The sequence below is a fragment of the Schistosoma mansoni genome, assembly GCF_000237925.1.
Source record: "Schistosoma mansoni, WGS project CABG00000000 data, chromosome 7 unplaced supercontig 0100, strain Puerto Rico, whole genome shotgun sequence".
NCBI lineage: Eukaryota > Metazoa > Platyhelminthes > Trematoda > Strigeidida > Schistosomatidae > Schistosoma > Schistosoma mansoni.
The window spans coordinates 218,830-230,186 of record NW_017386020.1 but is presented as its reverse complement, the minus strand read 5'-3'; the positions used below and the strand labels follow the sequence as shown (position 1 = coordinate 230,186).

At 32.4% G+C, this 11,357-nt stretch overlaps 1 protein-coding gene across 1 annotated transcript in view; it reads left to right on the top strand.

Moving 5' to 3' along the window:
* Smp_144660 (hypothetical protein) overlaps positions 1 to 2,826 on the top strand; it is a gene marked incomplete at both ends in the record, with an annotated part of 20,658 nt that extends 17,832 nt beyond the window's left edge. The window contains one exon of the mRNA XM_018791026.1: positions 2,617 to 2,826. Within this exon, the coding sequence (XP_018645736.1) occupies positions 2,617 to 2,826 (210 nt within the window). The remainder of the gene's footprint in view (positions 1 to 2,616) is intronic.
* Between the last annotated feature and the right edge of the window lie 8,531 nt (positions 2,827 to 11,357).

Below are 11,357 nucleotides of genomic sequence, written 5' to 3'. Positions count from 1 at the left end.
GCATGTAGGTTTGATAATTTTATACAAAATCGCTCTTTAACCATCACGCGATCAAAATGTTTCCAGGAACTGATCTCTATTTATTGATGTTGTTCATCGTGCGACAATTGTCGAAATCGTGATCATTACCTAATGGAGAGAGGAGAAAAGGACAACAAAGTTTAGCGCTATAAGCGCGCACACATAGAGAAGGTAAAAAATATGTGGACATCAACTTTGGTACCCAAGTACATTCAGCTGATGAGTTTCAAGTAGGACGAGAGGCGCGTCCCAGCTTCCATTTCTAGATACATGCCACCTATTCCATACAAACTTGTTATAATGGCTATATCGAGGTAATCTGCACAGGATGCACATATGTCCACTAAAACACCGAATTCCAATTGAAAATGTGGCATACTCAAGTTTGTCTGTATTCGCTCACTCGTAGCTTTCATTTCGATCGAGTCCAGTTCATTGTAATCTCCGATGTGTGGTCTAGCAACAACTGATCCATGATTTCAACTTTGAAGAAATAATTGTTAATAGGTATTATAAAAGCATTTCATTTAGTAACAGAAGAAAATTATACGAATTGAGTAATTGATCACCTGAATTAATACATACAATACAATGAAATAATGATTATTTGTAAAACTCATATAATCTATTTTATCCAAATGAATAAATTACTTTCTATACAACATAACTGATATGAAATTTTTTATGCAAAATATTATCTGTTCAAAGTCAATAAAAATAAATTGGAATGAGGTTATGTAAAACGTTCTCTTTAATTGTAACTGTTGGTCAAACATAAATTCTGTTGACTAGAATGAAATCAAGTTCAACAGTCTTCATTGTTGAATATCTATCCTTTAATGATATAACTCCATATATCACTGAATTTCACAATTGTACATTCATTTTTATCTTTGCCTTTATGTTTAATAAACACAGTTGTAAACAACATCTTTTCGTCCTAAATTTTGGATATTTTTTAGCGATTTAAACTACCTCGTAAAAGTCAACGATTATATAATGTTAAACACTTACAAGTCAAAGCAAACTATATGTCAAATACTCTTTAATCTTGACCAAGTTTCCATCCGATTATAGTTAATGATGAAAAATATTTTAAAGATAAGACTTTTGTTATTTACGTAGTGATCAACAACACTACAAACAAAATCTCAGTTACTTTTAAACAATTCGGAAATATGATGTGTTTTACGATTTGTTTATATGACCTATACATTTTACTGACTTGATCATAATGTTTGGCACACACAGGATGTTCATGTTATTCATTTGAGGCCTAGCTTATCACCAGAGTATCCAGGAAAAAATCAATTCGTATATCCAAATCAGTTCAGCTAATTTAAACAAACTGATGTGACAAACAATATAACAGGTACAGATCAAAACTAGTAATTTGAATTTCAAAGTCCACTGATAACTGTATCCTTTATTTTCTTGTTGAATAATTTCTTGTCTGAACTGAAGTTGTGCTAAGAAATACAGATGTGTATTCGTAGTATGATTGTATATAGGAATGTTGTATGTATATTTAAACTCATGTATGTTTATAAATGTACATGTATGTTGGTATGCCTTATATAAATTAATTTACTCTATCAATGAACTACTGCATAATAGTATACGCTGTTGGTTTCAAACATTTAAATAACGTATGTAAGTCGCTAGTAACTAGAAAATGATTTGGTGATACGGTCAACATCTCAACTAATTTCTATGTAGGGGTGACACGATAAATGGGATCCTGTCTGAGTTTCCGACAGATAACTCATATTCCATGATCTCACTCTTTATCCAGTTGTTAGCTTACTTAGATGCAATCTTCAGGAATTTTTACTTAACTTTGACAATATGTTTCATTTTCATATCAGTTATCTTGAGAAATAAGATGAATAACTGAATGATTCAATTCAGTTTCATTCTGAGTTGAAGACTATGAAATCCGGTTGCATGGAGAAACCCTTGATGTCATTTTGTCTTCTTTGATGACAGTTTTCTTCGTAACTAAAACGTTGGGCGTGACATAATCTATCCGTGAGACGTATAAACCAATGATAAGATATCACGATCGATAACAATTATTTAGTGTTTTCCAAAGACATTTTCAACTGTAGTTGAGTTATGACAAGGAAACTTTTTCCAAGACAAGTTAGATTAGACGTTTTTAAAGCCACATATTATAACATCACGATAAGATATCTATGTATATTGTTTAATTTGACTAAAATTTACATCACAGACAGAGTTTAGCTGGCAAGCTAAGAAGGACTTGGAAGGTTGGAACTCCTCTGTAGTACATACAAGTGACTCTGTCATAGATCAAACCCAAACGCTTCAAGTCTAACCACCAAAGTATTGGCTTGAGACCACTGGCATGCCATCTAGTGGTTCGTATTTCTAGTTTCATTTGATTCGTAATATTATATATATATATATATAATTCCATACTGTAAGTGATGCCTGTTCCACATAAAGTGAGTTGACTTCCACTAGCCACTCTTAATTTAAAGTTATTTAGAACACTGTCCACCATTTTAAAATAATCTATTCCCGTATTCTAAATTTTTTACTCGTACATTTTTCCATCTCTGATTATAGATATTGGATTTGTTTACTCAAGCTAATTTTTGTTATTTATTCAACGCTCCCCTAAGTTTTGACAAAGTCTGGCAAATGGCACTGAGTTTGGATAAGACATTGTTGGGGAACAAACAGCCGACAACAGATGAACAAGTCACTTTACAATCATTTAAAGATGCGTTATTTAAGCTTCATAAGGACTCAGATCAACAAGAAGATCGGTCGTGAATGCATACAGAAGAATGTTGTTAATGAATAATTTATTGTTATTATTATTATTATTGTTATTATTATTATCATTATACACTAACAAAAAAGCTAAAAATCATTAATTTATAGTAAGTTGCTGTATTCATGCAATAACTCACTAGGTAAAATATATACTTGACCAATACTTGTACATTATTTCCTTCTTTTTCACCATATTCTTCTATGCTTGAAGATAATTGTTGATTGAAAATGGATAAAATACTGGATAATTTAATATAACAATATAATGAGAACCTAATATAAATATGCGCTTCATCACTTTCTGAGACAAAAATGGGGTGAAAATAGGACAAATTAATTTAGTTATTTACTTGGTGCTACTTAAATTAAAATAAGTAGCAAAATTATGGCTATAAAACATTTAATTGACTGATTGACGAGCATCGAACCACCGAAAACTCATATGGGATCTTTAAACTTAGTAAAGAAGTGGCCAAGGACAAATTCATATTGCAAAGCGCTATTCTTTTTCAATTGAAGTTTGCGCTAGTTTCAGACTAAATGCTTTCTAAGTACCAAACTATTATTAAATATCATCGGAAATTACTAATGGTGGTGAGAGTTGAAAATACTTGATTGGATTAATATTGTCGATATGATTCAACATAAATGAACATTTTTTTCCATAGTTCCGTATAGAAGACTTATTTTCAGCAACATAGAAGATCATACAGAATATTTGTGGAGTTTTTCATATTTAAAAACAGTTTTACATTATGGAGTGTCTTAAGTCGAATAAACACTGAAAACTTAGAAATATTGGACAGGAGTTTTCTATTTTACCTGAACTTTCGTGGAGTATAGACAAAATAAACTATTGACCTTTAGGTTTCGCAGAGAACATATGATCCACAAGCCAGTGGGTTGATATCCAGTCATTTACATTTCTAATGTCAGTTCATATTTGATAATTATCTCACACCCAACTTAAATGAACTCAGTCCGGATCGGATGACTTGAAAACTATATACACGAAGTGATAATCTACACAATTATGACTTAAAGTTTTGAACTAGTTGGTAACGTGAAGATATGTGGCACAAAGGTTTACTCAGTGGTTCGCTGCTTAGGAAATAAATGACAATGATTGATGATTTGTTGATTTCTATTCATTTTTTAATTCTCCTGATATTGTGCATACTGAATCAAATAACTTCAATCTACTCCCAAGTGAATTTAAAATAAAACTCTAAGAATAAATTCATCGTCTTGTTTCGAACAGGTTTATTTGATTCCCAGTTATTATAAGCCATGATAAGTGCATCAGCAACCAGAAACAAATCTACTGTCTATATAGAGAGTTAATCTGTATATTTACAATGTTTATCATGATAAAATAATTAATGGCTTTGATTAACTTTAATAAAAAAAACATAAGACAAGTCAGAATCTCAGTTTTTGTCAATCTGTAATGAATGTTCTTGCACATTCACTTTTGTGATGGAAGAACTTAATTTAAATGAAACTCTTGATAACACTGAAGACAACACGATTACTTATATCTACCCCTAAATTAACGGCATTCGTTTATTACTACGAAGCTTGAAAAGTAACAATAGTTATGTCAGTATTAGTAACGGTTTGAATTATCCAAGTGTTAAAATTAAAGACTAAATGGACATCTCGAGATAATCTACAAAAGAAGTACATATATCAAGAAAAGCTTATCAAAGTTCAGTTCTGAATATCAAATACCGGATAATTCAATCCCTTGCTAACAATTGAAAATGTTAGTGACCATATAGATTCAGTGGCTCAATAAATAATTTTCCACTGTTTGAAGCGAAAGGTACTAAGTTCAGGTTGTTTGTACACAGCAATATATCCGGATATATTCATCAGAATAAGAAGAAATGCCAATCTTCAATTCCACTCTTAGATAAAGTTTATCAGTTCTAAAATACTTTCATCAACTATATGTTCTGAAATGTAAGATTTTGTTTTAAATGTTTTTGTTTTTAAATATGTGGAAATACTTCTAATAACAGACCTGTTAATACACATGCACAGGTTGTAATAAGATATCTAACTCATACAGAATAAACAGAACTTTTGAAAATATGACTAGATCTATCTCAGTCTCAGATTCATGTTTTAATTTAGAGAAGAAAAAAAAGTAGCTAAGTGTCTAAGTTCTTTGTATTCTATTAATCCTTTTTCACTAAAATACCATACAATAGTCTTTAAAAAAAAAATTGGATTGTCAACTATTTCCTTATCAGGATGATAAATCGCTGCAAAAACATGAAAACATGGTTTGTATTGGAGTTTTGGAGAAACAAAATCAACCTAATTTTGAAATGTCTTGCTTACATTTACAAAATTGATTAGTAGTTAGGATAAAATATTGTTATAATCTGTTGCAGTCGTACAGTTGCATTTCTTCTTCTTATTTTCATGTAAATCCTAAGCATGTTATCATTGAATAATATCTCATTTTTTATTTGCTTCCTTTAAACTACACTTACTTCTGCCTTACTTTATAACAGAGTCATTGGTATTTCTATCTTCTTTTAGTTACTCTTTCTCTTACTATGTTCATTTCAAGTGTGAACCGATACACATTCGTTATAGATCCCATAATTTTGTGTTTGACTAACTAAATCATTTCTGTCATTAATTAAAGTTATCTTTACAAATTCAAGTGTTGTTATGTATTAATTTGTTAATTCGAATACATATTTAGATTTAGAATCCTTTTTAACTCAAATGAATGGTAAACACTTGGTATTGTTTACTTGAATCTTCCCGTCGATATTTAGGACCGCAATTGATCAGTCTTTTATTGGCATATGTGCATACTGTATGTATTGCCTCGATATTGCCATAATTCACAAGCATCATAAATAAACAATACTAAGTGAATTAAAACTTCACCCCATTGTACAAACAAGTGACTATCAGGACTCAGTAGCTAAGTGGATAACGCGATCACGTTCGAAGTGAACGATAGTGGGTTCGAGGTTCACAGTGAATATCAACTGTGAGATGTAGATACATCCAGCTGACGAGTCCCAAATAGGACGAAACGCATGCCCTGGATTTCACTGCTAGTCACTATTCAGCTTTGCTTTGAATGAAAAACAGATTATAATAAATGCTATTACAACAACATGGAAACTACTTTAAATGCACATGGTCTTGAAAAATAGAGGGTGTGGTTTACCATAGTATAAGGACAAGTTTTTAAGAACTGAAGAAGCAATTTTGATTTTTTGCATAAAATTCGAAATGCATTGCATAAAATATGGAATTGAAACATTTCTGTTTAGCGTTTACAACATTTAGAAATATCAGGAAATATTTTTTTTATCACTAAATGACAGTATCCAGGCCTTCCTCGGAGGATGTGATTATGATAAAAGAAATTAATCAATTGCAGTCCTAAATATCAATATAGGGAAAATATGAGAGGTTACAAGTAGGAAGGCAAGAGAAAATATTGGCAAACACTGAGTCACGAAACGTCAGAAAATCTAATTTTTCTACTCATTGGGATATTACCAAAATATATTATTTTCTATGTAAAGTTTATTTAAATGTTGGTTGGCGTGTTTACTGGACAGGTTATATAAATACACATATATCAATTTAAAAAAAACTTATGAGAAAACAAAATTTATTCTCCAAAAGGCTTGTGTGATTCTTTATAAGACAAATAAACAATAGTTAAGTAAATAAACAAATATGTCGAAATCTTTCTGTCGCCGCTTTTTTTTCTTTATTTAGCCCATTATATAGCATTCGTTTGTTCCGGTATATAAAGAAACTTACTTGATCTATTTTAGATAAGCAAAAACACTTGGGCGTGTGCTTATTTACATATGTGTGTGTGCTTATGAATAAAGGGTTATTGACTAATAGCTTTGAATTGAATATTCCGCTTTACAATAATTTATTGACATGTACGAATTAGCTGAATAGTTGGCTTTGGAAATGAAGACGTCCAACTGATTGGCTATTGATCAGTCATCTGACTTGATATGCATAGCTTAGCCGAGTGATAACTGTAATCCAAGACAGAACGTTTTGTCAGCTAAAATGATAGTTATAAGCAAAATATTTTTTCAGGAAATAAATATAGACGAAATTCAATTAAAATGTACTTACCTCCAGAATTTGGTTTTTGCATTCCATTTTGCAAACCAGCAGCTTGATTTCCTAACAGTCAGGCTAATTTAGTTTTTACTATGTTGGAGAAAATCACAAAGTTTTACTAAATTTCTGGATTTTGATTAGCAGGGGCATCCAAAATGTCCATTCCCTCTGCCTTGGAACTAATCATCTGGATGAATGCATGTCCCAGTGTTGTTCATACGGCAATAACATGATTCAGTGAGATAAAGAATGCGAACATACTAAAATACTTTATCTTAAACGCAAAATACTACCTAAAAGGTTGCGGAAAGTCAAGTGATAAAGAAACTAGTTGAAAATGATGTTTTTATTGAGATCATTAACAAATGAATGTTAGACCACTATTGGAAACCTGGAAGCACTAAACAGCTATCTGGTTCTGGTATGGGACTCCTTAACAATGCACTCCCACGATCCCGCACGAGAGACTCGAGCCCAAGACCTTCGATCTCACGCGCGGACGCCTAACCCCCTGACCACTGAGCCGGGATGCGACGGTGGTAATGCCTAACTTTAACATCCACAATGTTGCGCGACCACCTTCCATTGTCTTCGGTGGGTAACGGCCTTACAGCCGACACGGTAGAACTCCATTGGTCGCGACCTTTCATGATCTCAATAAAAACCTAGTCTCCGAAATTCTGTAGTGATAAAAATAATGTAGCATGTTCAAATCGTTATGTAAGAACTGTTATATCCCGAAGATAGTTATGAATGGTAACTTTTGAGAACTATTTATGGACCAGTATGATACGTATATTTCCCATTGTATAATTGTTAAGTAACTTAATTATTCATATTCACGTTCCTTTTATTATAAACTTTGTTTTGATCTATAAACTATTGTTATGCGATCTACCATTCTTGAATTATGCCCTGTCCATCATTTACTATCTCCCTTATTCATAGCCACATTTAGCTAAATCTTATACAAATGTTGTTTCCTATTTTCTGGTACGATGTGGTTGGTATATAAACTCAGTATGTTTGAAATAAATGATTCGAACCGCAGAGGCTGTTATTGGTGTTCTGGACTTAACTGGCTGATCTGGGCAGAAAGCAGGACCGATAAGTACTTTAGACTGCTCATACGGTTTTCGTGTTCCATTGGTCCGATCGAAAACTCATTGTATTCTAATTGGCGACATCGTTACGTTATATATTTATTGAGACATAAACGACAGAACATTCACAGAATTTATTCAACTTTAATATGTGCTTTGTGGAAACACAAACATACTGAAAGTGTTTATCGAAATGGTGATGGTCATCGGTCACTGCATAGCAACAAAAGTTTTGATTGTCTAGACTTAATTATTAACAGAACTTCAATGTATCTCTAAGCCTAAGGGAGAGAACATCGTGTGTACTATGTATGTATGTACTATGTGTAAATGCTAGGTGATTAGAGGTAGTTGGCGGGACATCTTGGAACCAGGTTTCGTGCTAGCGAACGTTCCTTCGCTGTTCATTTCTGAGATCTTCAGGAAACTAATTTTCACCGTGGGACTTAAGCAGCCGTCATTCGGTTTCATAATCTGAAACATTGTTGCTGACTTATCCAAGGATCGGTCAATCTGTATAATTGAGATTTTCACAGTGATTAATCACTGAGTCTTGATTAATGTCATGCTTTTTAATGTTCAATGCTGATTGACTTCAGTCTTTTCTAAAAGTTCCAGGTAACATTAAACAGCGATTTCCTGTCGACTACTTACAATCACTTGACAACAGAGTCATTAGTCAAGGACAATCAATGACATTTGTCAGTATGCACTGAAGCATACCACAATATGAAATTATATTTAATTATATTATTCCTGTATGTCTATTCTTAACTTTATCTTTCAATATTCTTTTTATTATCATAGTATTCATCTTATACTTCTGAATCATCTTCTCTATACTTATTAGGGCTAATAGATTGGGAAATTCAGTGAGCGAGCGATAAATTATTTTATCTAATAAAATTTATGACATTTTCAACAATTGACTATCTCTGAAGCTTAGAAAACACTAGATTGATTAGAACGTTTCACAGGATGACGATTAAAATTTAATGTGATCTCCATTTGAAGGTCTTTAAGTTACTCATTAAGAATATGAACATTTACTCAATTTGTTAAACACCATCTACAACACACAATTTCATTTAATTCATAATCTAAAATGATCAACCATAAACAACTTTTCTAATAATCAATGTTTTATCCGAATAGGGACTTGTGGAGATTGTGATAATTTTAATAGTTGAATTAATTAGCCGATCGAAGCTAGATCACAATTGAGCACATTTACTCATTAGTGACTAGCTTCAAGATAGATTTCCTGGAGTTTTATTGAGAAGCCGTGACCAGTGGAGTCCAATCCGTGTCGAGTGGAGATGGTTATCTATTCCAGACAATGGATGAAGGGTTGTGCAAAATCATTTATCGTTTGAAGTTAAACAACAACACTTTGGATGCCCACTCAGTGGCCTAGAGGTTAAGTGTTCGCATGTGGGATCGAAGGTCCTGGGTTCGAGTCCCTCACGCGAGATCATGAGGAGTTCCGTACTAGGATGAAACGGTCGTTCAATCTTTCTAGGTCTTCAATAGTGGTTTAACTTAGATCGAATCATGAATTCAACTATTATGATCAATATTTCATATATTGTTAATTTATCAGTTAGTGTTAAATAAAACACCAGTATGCAAATGGTTTATGTTACAATAAGCAATTGCTATTTTTGAAGGAATTTAAGTGTAAGAAAAGGTTGAAAAATTGATCAAAATTAAAGAAAAGAACGCACAGATGAAATTAAATGAAAGTTAAACTACACCAAAGAGTTACCGAAATAGGAAGCTTCAACTATACCTAGCAGTCTAAACAGACTGTTACTCACAAGTGAATGTAACTGGTTAGTTTAAATTGAAAATGTAACAGTTTTCCAACGGTTTTCAAGTCTTGATAAATTCAGTAAATTCTCTTCAGGTTCAACAATCATATATTCAAATTAATCATCCAAGAGGTGGTCAGGTTTAGGGCAAAATACATTATTTAAAATTGTACCATATGAATTAAGTATTGTTTGTGATATGAAACGACAAATATGAAATGTTTATGCGTTAAATAAAATGATGAGAATAATGGTCAGAATAAATTTGGTTAACATGAGATGAGAGAGATACTAATGTAATAAGAAAACAAATCAAAAATCACGTAATATTTTAGTGATAAGAAGACGAGTGGGGACAATCAAATGCACTTTATCAAAAAATTACAGAATATCTCAGTAAAATATGAGAACCATATAGTAAATAGTTAATTTTCAAACTGTCAATCAATTGTCTCAATCTTGAACCTCCTTTCTACAAACATCAGTCCATCGTCTCCAATTATTAATGTTCATACATTTTCATACCAATTGCGTTTCGTTCCCATTCTTTCATTATCGATCTTCTATTGAAATACATTCAATGCCTGACCACCGTTATATACTACCTATGTGGATTTAAGTAACCTGTAGTATCAGTTTAAGTATGACACTTTCGTTTAATACACTCACCCCTCACGTGATACTGTAATTTATCAGGTATTGTACAATTTTCTCCCTACATGTTGACACTATTCATATACCACTTCAGTGTTATTTTTCGAAAACAAACATTTTTTTATAAATGTGCTATTTTCTACTATTTTCGTACTTCTAGGTATCAGTCCTATAGTACGTAGCTATTTTCTACAAAGGGGCTACGTAGTATCAGTTTATATGTTAAGCCCATATACTTTATTCTTGCTACTGGCCAAGCCAATTCACCTATATATTATGAGTCATATTTTGATCTTGTTAATTATTCGCTATATTTTTATATGAGCGTAATTGTGTGTACCCTTCGTATCTTATTCATCCTATGTCTGTCATCCATTTTTGTCTGCTATAAATACTGATTAACGCTTGCTTAAAAATGAGTTGGCTTCCCCTCCATCTCCGACACGCATTATTTCCGCTTCACTCTCAAGTTTGCTTACCAGCCATCTCCAATGCGTCTTATTTATGCTTCGTACGCTAACATTTGCTCATGTGCTCACAGCCTTCTGGCCTACATCATTTGTTAATAAAAATGTAGTTGCCGCTTCCTTTTGCCTTGTGATTCTATACACCGTTAAGATTGGTATAATAACGGTTATCGAGGTGAACTATTAACGAAGCACGGCACTACAAACCTACACCACAATATGTAGAATAGTATGAATTAAATATAAGGGTGGATGTTGAATAAATTCCTCAAAATGTTTGCAATAGTGATAATGTGTGTGAATAAGGTAAGTTCAAGTTATGAAAATACCATAATGGGGGGGTTGTATGAATA